The 14194-nt window shown below is 39.6% G+C and overlaps 1 protein-coding gene across 1 annotated transcript in view; it reads right to left on the reverse strand.

Moving 5' to 3' along the window:
* The window catches only part of LOC310791310 (protein NLRC3-like), a 135100-nt gene extending 122633 nt beyond the window's left edge, over nt 1–12467 (reverse strand). Inside the window, exons 1-3 of the mRNA XM_083653001.1 lie at nt 12365–12467; nt 11294–11434; nt 9368–9487 (exon numbers count right to left, since the gene is read on the reverse strand). Coding sequence (XP_083509127.1) covers nt 9368–9487; nt 11294–11415 — 242 coding nt within the window. The 5' untranslated portion in view covers nt 11416–11434; nt 12365–12467. The remainder of the gene's footprint in view (nt 1–9367; nt 9488–11293; nt 11435–12364) is intronic.
* Between the last annotated feature and the right edge of the window lie 1727 nt (nt 12468–14194).

A 14194-nucleotide genomic window follows, 5' to 3' on the forward strand; every position in this document is an offset into this window, starting at 1 on the left:
TATAATTCCCCTATGGCCATTGTTAAAACAAATATAAACTATTCTAAACCCTTCCTGCTTTCAAGAGGGACGCGGCAAGGCTGCCCAACATCCCCAGCATTTTTTGCTGTAGCTATTGAACCATTGGCTGCAATGATTAGATCTCATCAACATATTAAAGGTGTTAAGATTGGGGAGGAGGAGCATCTTATTTCTTTGTATGCTGATGATATTTTGTTATATCTCCATGATCCTGTAAATTCAATACCTTTTATGTTATCTTTATTTGAAAAATTTGGGAAACTGTCAGGTTACAAAGTCAATTGGGATAAAACAGAGATAATGCCGATTTCCAACTTTGACTATACAACACTGAAGAATCAGCTCAATTGGAAATGGTCCAATAAATGTATTAAATATTTAGGTATGTTCATTCCTAGAAAACTAGAAGATGCTCTCAGTTTGAATTATTTTCCGGTAGTTAATAAAATTTCAGAGGATTTAAAGAGAATAGGCCAGCTCCCAATTTCTCTTATGGGTAGAGTTAATATAGTTAAAATGTCGATTTTGCCTAAATTTTTATATTTATTTCAAAATCTCCCTACCATACCACCACAGTCATTCTTTAAAAAGGTACAGAGTCTGTTGTCTTCCTTTATTTGGAACAGTAAATCTCCAAGAGTTCGGATCTCAGTGTTGTATTTACCATATGAAACTGGTGGCTTGAAGTTTCCCAATTTTTATTATTATTTTTTGTCAGCTCAACTTACTCAGATAAAACAGTGGTTTGTAAACACTACATGTTCATGGAAAAGAATAGAATCCTTAAATATTTGTCCATACAATTTGGAACACCTACCATACATTGATTTCAGAGATGTGGCCAAAATCACTAAGAATCCTGTTATATTAAATAGTTTACGTATTTGGAAAGTGTCCCATAAGTTGTTAGGTTACACCAATCCTCTTTCTCCCTTTTCTCCACTCTGGAAAAATCCAAGCCTCTTGTGTTGTAAAGATGATACGTTCCAACCTTGGTTTGATAAAGGTATAAGGGAAATTCTTCATCTGTTTGAAAATGGGACTTTCCTTTCATTCTCTCAAATCCAACATAAATATGGAGTTCCTTCTTCCCATTTATTTCGATTTTTTCAAATAAGAAATGTAGTAAATACAGAGCAGGGTTCTCTCCAAGAACCCAAACCATCAGAAATTGATGTTATATTAAATAATAAGGAAAAGAATAAGAAAAAAGTTATATCAAGGATCTACAACGCTCTTATTGGAAGTCTAACGGTAAATACAGACAATGTAAGACAGAAGTGGGAACAAGATCTCCATATTGAAATACAGCAGGAGGATTGGTTGTATATTTGTACGAAAGTTCATAAATGTTCCTACAACCTAAGACATAAGTTAGCTTTATTTAAGATGGTACATAGGGTGTATTATACTCCAGAAAAACTCAACAAAATGAACAATGAGATGTCATTTCTTTGCTGGCGTTGTAAAAAACAAAAAGGAATTTTTTTTTCATATGTTTTGGTCATGTGATTCACTTTGTTTATTTTGGAAATCTGTAACCAAGATAATATCACATTGTTTACATGTATCTATTCCCCTTTCACCTCGCTTATGTCTTTTGGGAACTTGTAGGTCTGATAGTTGGGATACATATGAAAGCAAATACATAGATCTTGCCCTGTTGGCAGCTAGGAAATGCATAGCTTTAAATTGGAAAGCATCCAATCCCCCAGCTGTAGTTCACTGGTGGAATGAACTTTCAAGCTACCATACGTTGGATAATATTTACTACAAGAGCAAAGGCAGATTCTTAGACATCTCCAAAATATGGCAATCACATGAAGAGTTTGACTTTAAGAACTTTTTACCCCAGTGTCATTAGGCTTATTAGGATAGGAGCTGAATGCATTGTTTTTGTTTGTGTTGTTTGTCCAGTGGTTTTGTTTGTTCATGGATTATTGTGTATTTTATGCAGTTTTCTTGTTTTGTTTTGTTGTGTCTTGATGTTCTTTGTGGGGGATGTGGGATGTGGGGTATGATGGTCCATGTATGTTATACCTCATGTTCTTTCTTAACTCATTCACTGCCAACAACGTATGAACACGTTTTCAGAATCCAGCTGTTCCCTGCCAACAACGTGTTTACACGTTTTTGGCATCGATTTTTTTTTTTTGACGGTGGGTTGTGCATCTAAGCCTTTTACATCTCTTATATAATTATTGGAGCCACCGAACGTTTACAACCCATTCCACCGACCCACTAAGTGGCAACAGTGCTCTCCTTGCTAGAGGAAGGAAAGCATTTTTTTAACTTGTCAAGCCATTCTCAGCCCAGCCATTCTCCTTTTCGCGCTGATTGCTGGCGATGCGGGATTGCAAATTTACATAATAGATTCAGCCGATCTACTATGATCGGGTGATAGATTACAGGTGGACGAACACACTTTGAAACACGCAGCATAAATATGACCAGAATCGCAAAAGCTTCTCTCAACCAAAACTCCAAACGAGTGAGTCCATCCCGACTTCCTCAAACAGCGGCTGTGCAGACAGGCACAGGAGAGCAGCAAAGCACTGACTGGTGACAAGCTTGTCCGCCCACGGAGGGCGGAGTTGAAGCAACTCGAGAGGGAGGGAGAGAGAGAGAGAGAGAGAGAGAGAGAGAGAGAGAGGGAGGGAGAGCGAGAGGGAGGGAGAGAGAGAGAGAGAGCGAGAGGGGGAGGGAGAGAGAGAGAGAGAGAGCCAAAAATGAATGGTTAAAGTGACAGTTCCATCCAATTTCACAAAAAGCCGTTTATCTCTGAATATTCTTTTTCACGCTAAAACCATGCTGTATTCAACTGCTAATGCTTACATAACTACTAACTCTACAAACTAACTCTTTTAGACAGAGAAAGTACACATTCTATTAGTACTTTTGAGATATTGTATGTTCACAAACTCCAAGCTGAAACGAATCCTCGGCTCTTATAAAATGAGCCATAATCCTCAAAAAACGGCTTGGCAGAAGCTATCTACAGCAAAAAAAAACGTCTGGCAGTCAATGTGTTATAGATAATAAAAAAAATAAAAAAAAATAAAAAAAAATCGACGAAGGTGCTTCTTTCTTTCAAAATAAGATACTTGGCATCCAGGCTAGTATTGTAAATAATACTTCAAACCCGTGTGTTGTAGATCACAATACAATAAATCAAAAACATACTGACCTAAATTCCTTTAGCAATAAGTTAAGGGGAACTGTGGAAACTCATCACACAGCTGCTGTCTTAATGCTCAGTTAATGATATTCCATCAGGTAGGCTTACAGTATAACAGTCCTCTTACCTTGTGTCTGAAGGTCCAGGTTCATTACTGAAGTTTAGAGGTTTGTCTTTAGACCAGTCAGTCTTCATAGACAGACAGCTGGGTACTGGAGACTCTGCTCTCTGCCTGTGGTGCTGACCTCTGTGAACACAATGGGCTCTATTCTCCCACAGGCCATCGGCGCTATTACGGGCCTTAACCGCAAAAAAACGTGCCTTGCGCCTGTTTCGGCAAGATAGCAATAGGCTTTAGGCTGCCAAATGCGCTTTAGGCCGAATGGGCGTGGCGCAGTCCCAAAGTGGGCGTGTCGGCGCTAAATACCAGCCTAGTCATATCTTGGGAGCTGGCCTACATTTAGCGCTTTGCGCTTTTCAAAAGCAGGCCTATTCTTTGCCTTCACTGCTTCTTCTCTGTCACCCTTCTCTCTCTCTCTCTCTGAGTTCCCAGCATGCATTGTGTTTCTTCATTTCGCTACTAAATAGCCACCAAATGAGCCAAAATAGATATAAAAGGTAGTTCTAAATTAATGTGTAATGGTAACACAGCCTGCCATTGTCAACATTTCAATATTGGACCAAATAAAACCTCGAAATGAAAACACCACCCTATGTGAAACATATATGTCCTCCTGGGCATATATATACCCCTTGTCGAGTTAACGTGATTTAGAGAAGTAACAGCGGAACGCGCTTCGGAACGCGCTTCTAATGGCATCTGCTATACTGTGATGTCCGTCCAATAACTTGGCCCTATTTCACATTTAGTTTTACAATAAAAACACATTTATGCAATGACTTGACATAATGTAGGGTATATTTATGTGCATCATCCTTCCTGCAGCAGGCGAGAGAAAATGATATCTTTCTGGACAAACTTTCACCAATCTAATAGGCTATATTTTTCTAGCTGATGCATAGAACATTATTTTCACTTTGATCTTGCTATAGTGTAGCGTATTTACATGCTTGCAGTATTGAAACTGCAGTTAGATTGGTTTGAGAAGCATAATAATATGGAATAATAGCCTATAATGCAGACAGACAGGCTGGATGAAGGGACGGGGGGGGGCAGAGCGTTTGGCTTTCGTCTGGTTTTGCGGGATCACTGGAATTGGAGCTAAAAAGGCAAGCGTGCGATTCGTTTATTGCACTTATCCAATGAGCATGACGGTGCATAATTTTACGCCTAAAAGGCGTGGTTGTAATGCTTTGGGCTGCATCTAGCGCCAGCACGACGATATCAAGTGCGCCTTTCCACGCCCACTGCTTTGATCTGCGCCTGCCGCTCGGCCTAGAAACTGCGCCGATGCAACGATAGGGGCCAATGTTTGATACATATCATTATTAGTTATAGTAAAGACGACAATTCATACAATGTTGCACATTGTCAGTTTTTCTGCACATCTACAAAGCAGATATGAGGAGACATGTAGAAAACAACAAGTGAGGCTTTGTTGTTCCAATGCTTCAATTCACTTTGGATACATGTAAATGTACTGTAAATATACCATAAAGCCCAATTCTATCAGAATAAGAAATGTTTCCACAGAACACCAACTGAAGACCTCATGACATTGAAAAACATTTCAGAAAACTGAATGCTGTGATGCAGTATCAATAAATTTGGAACATTTGCACATTTATGTGATTTTGACAATGTTGATGATTGGATGACAAAGCACTATTCTCTGAAAATGGTTCAGAAAAACCTGCTTATCTTCAATGTACCTGGACAGCCCTGGACAATCAATATACATTTTACTCTAGCGGATTGTAGGTGTCAGACGGAGTTTAGTCTGACAATGTTGTGCACACCGGATAGTTACTTAGGTTAAGTACATACATAAGTGCCTGGGTAGCGAGCAGACGGCGGTATTTGACAATTTAGCAACTAAATCATGGATTATTGAAAGATATTCCATATTCCAGACTGAAATGCTATAACAGAAGTGTGAGTATTGGCCAGAATTACATGAACATTTGGACACTTATTCAGCAGGTATCTTGCATGTTTTTTTTTTTGCAATTCCATCGCGGGCCACACAGGGGGCGCCCGCGGGCCACGCCAGTTGAGTATCACCAGCTCAGTGGCCTTGTGGTTTGAGTGTCCGCCCTGAGACTGGGAGGTTGGGAGTTCGATCCCCGGCCGAGTCATACCAAAGACTATAAAAATGGGACCCATTGCCTCCCTGCTTGGCACTCAGCATCAAAGGGTTGGAATTGGGGGGTTAGATCACCATATGATTCCGGAGCGCAGCGCTGCTGCTGCTCACCGCTCCCCCAGGGGATGGGTCAAATGCGGAGAACAAATTTCGCACACTCAGGTGTGCGACAATCATTGTGACTTTACCCTTACCTTACTGGCTTACAGTGCTCTTACCTTGTGTGTGAAGGTCCAGGTTCATTACTGAAGTTTAGAGGACTGTCTTTAGACCAGTCACTCTTCATAGACAGACAGCTGGGTACTGGAGACTCTGCTCTCTGCCTGTTGTGCTGACCTCTGGAAACACAATGTTTGATACATGTCATTAACTCTAGTGAAGACAGACAACAATCCCTGCAATGTTGCACATTGTCAGTGTTTCTGCACATCTGGAGTTTTTCATAACAAGCCATTTTGATAAGGAGGACCACTAGTTATATTCCTATCCAAGTCTGCATGTTGTGTACATGTTATCTGCAGCTGGAAACATAGTTTTTTTTTACAATGTACGTCTACGTCCAAAAGAGACACCAAGAGAGACAGCCTTCCAGTCTCTGTATTTTGTATATATTATTTTTAAAGACTTGTTTTGCTTTATTAGAGAGCAGGACGATTCTAGGATCAGAGCTTTAGGGGCTGAGCCCCTAATGACAATGTAACATACATACAGTGCCTTGAAAAAGTGTTCAACCCCCTGTTGAATCACTCATTTCACTGGATAACAATTAATACATTAATATTTTCTATATATATTTTAATATACAACAACAATACGTTCAATGAATTACTAGTATTTAAAGTGAGTTTTAAAGCAAAATATTTTATTTTATTATATATTGTAAATAATACTTCACAATACAATACATCAAAAACATACTGACCTGAATTCCTGTGGCAATAAGTTAAGGGGAAGTGTGGAAACTCATCACACAGCTGGTCTTAATGCTCAGTTAATGACATTCCATCAGGCAGGCTCACAGTATAACAGTCCTCTTACCTTGTGTCTGAAGGTCCAGGTTCATTGCTGAAGTTTAGAGGACTGTCTTTAGACCAGTCACTCTTCATAGACAGACAGCTGGGTACTGGAGACTCTGCTCTCTGCCTGTGGTGCTGACCCCTGAAAACACAAATGTTTAATACATGTCATTAACTCTAGTAAAGACAGAGAATAATTCATGCAGTGTTGCTGATTGTCAGTTTTTCTGCACATCTACAAAGCAGATATGAGGAGAAATGTAGAAAACAATAAGTGAGGCCTTGTTCCAATAATTTAATTCACTGTGAATTGAAGTATTATAAAAACTGAAGAGGGGATGTCGTAGAGCGGAGGGAATAGAGAGCCGGAAATCATCGATGCTAACAGCCCTGGTTCTTCACAGTTTTCGCCTATGGGAGTTTTGAATGGATTTTTGGCGCGATGCTTCTAATAATCTCTCTGGGCAACGCTGGCTTAATCAAACGCGAACCAGTGTTTAGTAGGGGTGTCACGATACACTCAGTTCACGATACGATACGTATCACGATACTGGGTTCACGATAACGATACGATACGATACGATTTTAACAATATTTTTTTAAACTTGAATAATGACAATATATGACTGGAAAAGTAGTATTTTATTTGAAATGCACAAATACAAAACATGCTGTTGTGGGAAATTGTTATTACAATAACAACTAGAAAAAACATGAGATTGGAGATAAGGCTTATCTTGAAATAGAATGAGTTACACCGTCACTTAGATTTATTTTGAACTAAAAGGTTTCTCAGCAGTATAAATACTCATTATGCATCTTCAGTTTTTCTTCAAACTCAAACAACAAGACTTTTCTTAGTCTATTTTTTATGCATCTTCAGTTTTTCCTGTCAAGTAAACAGTTTTGCCAGAAACTCAAACTCCTGTATAAATTCTCATGTGTCTCTTCAGAGACTTGTTCAACTGAACTACTTTCCACACATTGAACTTCAACAAACAAAGACGTTTCTTTGTCTATTTTTGGAGAAAAAAAAAAAAAAAAAAAAAAAAAAAAAAAAAAAAAATCACGATATGAGATTTCATCTCAACGATACATATCGTGACGTTTTACTATCGCGAAATTTCGTGGGACGATATATTGTGACACCCCTAGTGTTTAGTAATATCATCTTTACACACGGGGACCACTTTTATGAGTTTTGAAGCTTTTACGTGCCGTTAAAAGGACGGCTAGCTAGCAAACGGCTAAATGAGACTACACTTTTGAGTCGATGGGGATATATATACGTCAATAACGTCACCACTTCAAAGGACGAACACGGAAATTCTCTTTCCCTCACCTGGTTCAGCCTGTTCAGCCCGGGGTAATCAGTGCACACATCAACAACAGTCCAGGTTGAGTGCTGACGTGACGTGGAAGCCCATGCGACAGTGTGTAGTTCTGGATTAGCTTAGCTCGAGCATTTTACTTCTAGGGCTCGCATTTACTCTACAAAACTCATGAAAGTGGTCCTCATGTGTGAAGATTATCCGACGGAACTCTGGTTCGCGTTTGATTAATCTTGCGTTGCCCAGAGACCGTATTTGAAGCATCGCGGCAAAAACCCATTCAAAAATCCCATAGACAGAAACAGTGAAGAACCAGGAAGTTCGGGACTTCCGCATTCTGCCTACAAAAATACGTCATCCCTGCGGCTCTCTATATGGAGGCTCAGCAAAGTAACAACCCACCATGAGATCCTTAGTAAATCTATTAATTTATATAATAAAACCTAAAGCTGCCTTCACATGATAAGTGATCTTCTCTCCTCTCACTGTGAGGTAGAGCAGTGAAAGTTCAGCAGTAAGTAGGTCAAAGTTTAAACAAGTTGAACTTTGACCTCAGCACAAAGTGGAACATTTGAGTGGTGTGTGACACCAAAGGGAGCGCTGCTGCATATAGTTGAGAGGCAGCGCTCTCCCCATAGAAAACAACAGCACAGCTGTTTTACCACAGATCACCTGTGGGGGGCTTTACACTGTGAGAGGCAGCATATTTTACCAGGATTATTAGTGACAGCAGAAACAACCCCATAACTTTATTTTCAACTATTGATCACCTTTTAAATCCCTCCAACCTCAATGAGCAGATAGATCACTGAGCAGATAGATCAATGAGCTAGGGCAGTGATACTCAACTTGCGGCCCGCGGGCCAGATGCCAGGTGCGGCCCTGTTTTGCACCTGAACGCAACATGCAAGATACCCACTGAATAAGTGTCCAAATGTTCATGTCATTCTGGCCAATACTCCACTTCTGTTATAGCATTTCAGTCTGGAATATGGAATATCTTTCAATAATCTATGATTTAGCTGCCAAATTGTCAAATACTGCCGTCTGCTCGCTACCCAGGCACTTATGTATGTAGCCTACTTAACCTAACTAACTTAACCTAACTAACTATCCGGTGTGCACAACATTATCAGACTAAACTCTGGCTGACACCCCAAAAACCTACAATCTGCTACAGAAAAATGTATATTGATTGTTTATTAACTGGCCCCTGGCCTTCTATCATTTCATGAAAGTGGCCCTCGGGCAAAGCAAGTTGAGTATCCCTGAATGAGCAGATAGATCATTGAGCAGATAGAACCCTCTCAGTCAAAATGTGATGAAGGTGCTTCTTTCTTTCAAAATAAGATAGTTTGCATCCAGGCTAGAATTGTAAATAATACTTCAAACCTGTGTGTTGTAGATCACAATACAATAAATCAAAACATACTGACCTAAATTCCCGCGGCAATAAGTTAAGGGGAAGTGTGGAAACTCATCACACAGCTGCTGTCTTAATTCTCAGTTGATGATATTCCATCAGGTAGGCTTACAGTATAACAATCTCCTTACCTTGTGTCTGAAGGTCCAGGTTCATTACTGAAGTGTAGAGGTTCATCTTTAGACCAGTCAGTCTTCATAGACAGACAGCTGGGTACTGGAGACTCTGCTCTCTGACTCTGGTGCTGACCTCTGCAAACACAATGTTTGATACATATCATCATTCGTTATAGTAAAGACGACAATTCATGCAGTGTTGCACATTGTCAGTTTTTATGCACATCTACGAGATAGATACTGTATGAGGAGACATGTAGAAAACAACAAGTGAGGCTTTGTTGTTCCAATGCTTCAATTCACTTTGGATACATGTAAATGTACTGTAAATATACCATAAAGCCCAATTCTATCAGAATAAGAAATGTTTCCACAAAACACCAACTGAAGACCTCATGACATAGAATTTTATTTTTTAGAAAACTGAATGCTGTGATGCAGTATCAATAAATTTTGAACATTTGCACATTTATGTGATTTTGACAATGTTGATGATTGGATGACAAAGCACTATTCTCTGAAAATGGTTCAGAAAAACCTGCTTATCTTCAATGTACCTGGACAGCCCTGGACATAGACTTTCTGAACGCTTATCTTCAATGTACCTGGACATCCCTGGACATAGACTTTCTGAATGCTTATCTTCAATGTACCTGGACATCCCTGGACATAGACTTTCTGAATGCTTATCTTCAATGTACGTGGACATCCCTGGACATACACTTTCTGAATGCTTATCTTCAATGTACCTGGACATCCCTGGACATACACTTTCTGAACACTTATCTTCAATGTACCTGGACATCCCTGGACATAGACTTTCTGAATGCTTATCTTCAATGTACCTGGACATCCCTGGACATAGACTTTCTGAATGCTTATCTTCAATGTACCTGGACATAGACTTTCTGAATGCTTATCTTCAATAAACCTGGACATAGACTTTCTGAATGCTTATCTTCAATGTACCTGGACATCCCTGGACATAGACTTTCTGAATGCTTATCTTCAATGTACCTGGACATAGACTTTCTGAATGCTTATCTTCAATGTACCTGGACATCCCTGGACATAGACTTTCTGAACGCTTATCTTCAATGTACCTGGACATCCCTGGACATACACTTTCTGAACACTTATCTTCAATGTACCTGGACATCCCTGGACATAGACTTTCTGAATGCTTATCTTCAATGTACCTGCATGGACTTCCCTGAACATACACTTTCTGGATGGTTATCTTCAATGTACCTGGACATCCCTGGACATAAACTTTCTGAACGCTCTATGAAAAGGTGAAGTTAGCTATAGACCACACACACACACACACACACACACACACGCACGCAGGCACGCACGCAGGCACGCACGCACGCACGCACGCACGCACGCACACACACACACACACACACACACACACACACACACACACACACACACACACACACACAATCTGATTTACACACTTTAATGTCATCCTTGTTTAATTAATTTTCCTTTGAATTTTAAAAGTATTCACACTCGTTTGTTTGGAGAAGTTGAACCAATGCCCCTGCTAGAATCTTTAAAGTTTCCCTTTCTAGAAACTAATATTTTCAAAAATGATTTGTTCAAAGTACTTTGGATAAAACACAGAAACAGATCTATAGTTTGCATCATTGTGTTCGGCTGCAATTACTTTGAGCATCTTCATAAATTCACATGTTGTCATGTAATCAGGTTGTATCAGGTACTGCAGGCTATGGTGTGTTGTCATGTAATCAGGTTGTATCAGGTACTGCAGGCTATGGTATGTTGTCATGTAATCAGGTTGTATCAGGTACTGCAGGCTATGGTATGTTGTCATGTAATCATGTTGTATTAGGTACTGCAGGCTATGGTATGTTGTCATGTAATCAGGTTGTATCAGGTACTGCAGGCTTACAGTGTAAGCAGTCTTACTTTGTGTCTGAGGCTCCATGTTCATGTTCATTACTGGAGTCTGGATGAAGATCTCTCACAGACAGACAGCTGAGTGCTGGAGGCTCTGCCCCGCCCTCCTCTTCCTCCACACACACACTCATCTTCTGGACTTCAGTAACACTGTAGACACACACACACACGCACACACACACGCACGCACGCACGCACGCACGCGCACACACACACACACACACACACACACACACACACACACACACACAGAAGTACCCTGGTAAGTTAGTGTCACCAGTATTTTCTTTAAACATGTCTAATTAAAAACAGTGTGTATTAATCTGTGAATCTGCCTTTTTTATTGAGAAATGTGTTATTATCTCATAATTCTCATAATTGTGATATAATGATCTGAACCAAACAGTGGAGATGTTGATGTGAGCTTGTATTTAACAGAAGGTCAACATGACTCAGCTGTTTAATTTAATCCAGTTTGATGTCTGTCTTGATCTGAGACTCTGAGAGAAGCTGTCATTAGTTTGTCCATTAATAAATCATTTACATCTCAGACACTTTACTGTAGTTTAACACCTGGACACTTCATTCAACACCCTGCAGCCACTGACCTGATGCCCACACATCACTTTCTATTTTATAAGTGCATTAGTTATATTTATTCACTTAGACTATTCTTTATAAGTATTGGTTAAACATTAGTCCTTGTGTTGTCTCCATCATGTAGTTTTATTTGAGGTTCATAATTGCAACTAAGCTGTTGGCTCAGTTTGTTTTTCACTTGCCCTAAAATACACCAGAATGCAGGATTTCTTTGTAACTAAAAGGTTCCTGGTGGGCATCTCCCAGTCTCAGACCAAGACGCCAGAATAAAACTGGATAAAATAATAATAATAAACTGCGTCATGTCGGCCTTCTTGTAGGCCTATAGGCTACAGGCGCACGTCAGCTTCTCTCTGTGTTACTTAGGCCTACTGACACTGGAATCTGTTCATTACTTTTGAGAAACATTTCTTAATGTATTTCAGCTGAAGATAAGATCTCGGTCAGAGACTTGACATTATATGTTGTAATAACACTCACCATGTTCCAGCCGTCTCCCTCCTGCTGCTCTGCTCTCTCAAAATGCAGATCTGAATGGCGCTGTCTGAATGGAAATAAAACTGCGACACATTTTCATACTTTAACTTTCAAGTTTGCTCCGCCTGTAAAGAGAGCCAAGGTCACGCCCACTTTCGGGTTAGGCCTGCGCACCAAGAGATTTCATCCGCAATTTATTTTCCCATAGATATTTCGTAAAATGCTCATAAACATAGTTTTACTTGGTCAAACCAAGCGATTCAGCTCAGGAGAGACATTAGAACATTTCGCTCAGACCAAAACTAAAAAAGTAAAACTAAAAAAATTATAATCCGCTATATTTTTACGTTTTGGTCCGACTGCAATGTTATGGTCTCTCCTGTTTCTAAATACAGCTGAATCGTTTGCTTTGACTAAGTAAAACTATGTTTTTACAAACATCAAAATGTCTATGGGAAAATAGCCTAAATGGCGGATGAAATCTCTTTGTGCAAATGCCTAACCCGAAAGTGGGCGTAACTTTGGCTATCTATGGAGAAGCGTTGTGGCATTTGAGTGGGGGAGCAGTAACTTAATGTTAATTCAAGCAGCAGGGGGACACAAGGAGATACTGTGGTGAAAATAACAAGTTAAAGCTAAGCTAACTCTCTGGTCAGAAAAACGTGACAAGATGCCCAAATGGAAATGATTGAGCTCAATGTGCTTTACATTTAGATGAAACTGATGAATAAATAAATAGTCTTCTTATCCTACTTAACCTACTACAACCAGGAAAACACTGAAATAGACTAGTTGGAATTAAATAATAATGTGGTAAATTACCCAAAAACAATCAAGTTACTAATGTGGCTTAATGACCTAAAAGTAGGCTATAACCTGACGCTAGATGGATGTAGGTTGGTTCACATTTGTTTCACAACCTAAGGAGGAGGGATTGTGAATTTGTGGAACAATGCCGCCCCCATCTGGCGGGTCAGGTTACTAAAAGTAGGCTAATGGAATGAAATGAAATTTAATCCAATATGTAGCCTTTTGGTCATACATATAACAACAACAACAACAACAACAACAACAACAACAACAACAACAACAACAACAACAACAACAACAACAACAATAGTAGTAATCATAATAATAATAACAATGAAGGAAACTTCTGTGTTCAACACACACACACACACACACACACACACACACACACACACACACACACACTTATATTGAACAAAGCTGTGCATTATTATTATTATTATAGAGAAATTATCATACGGTGCTCTGCAGTTTGACAGACAGATGCTGCCCCCTGGTGGCTGAACGGCATCAGTGAGAGAGAATCAGCACTACTGTACATCAGTTTAAACCTTTATTATCTCTCTCTCTCTCTCTCTCTCTCTCTCTCTCTCTCTCTCTCTCTCTCTCTCATTTTCCTTTTGAATTTTAGGATCTCACTAATTTATTTTGAGTCGTTTGTTTTGCCTTCAGATGCTGAGCAAAACTGAAAAATCAAAGTGACATTAAAACAATGCCCCTGCTAGAATCTTAAAAGATTCCCTTTCTAGAAACTGTACTCTCCTCCACTGTACTCGTACTGTACTGTCCTGTACTGTACAGTCAAGCTGATGCCATGAGCGTCAGTTGGGGAAAAGCTCAAATGTTCATCTTTCTAGTAAATCTAGGTAAATGTCCGACTTGAAAGCAGTGTCATGTCTGTCCTGTCTTTTTTTTTAATACAAATGAACTCGTCATGATTAAATGTTTCATGTCCTCATCATGGTTTGGCATGTTGCATTCTGAAATACTTTTCTGCTGACCAAAGTTGTGGTTTTTCACCAT

The sequence above is a fragment of the Poromitra crassiceps genome, assembly GCF_964638095.1.
Source record: "Poromitra crassiceps genome assembly, chromosome: 16".
In the NCBI taxonomy this organism is placed as follows: Eukaryota; Metazoa; Chordata; class Actinopteri; order Beryciformes; family Melamphaidae; genus Poromitra; species Poromitra crassiceps.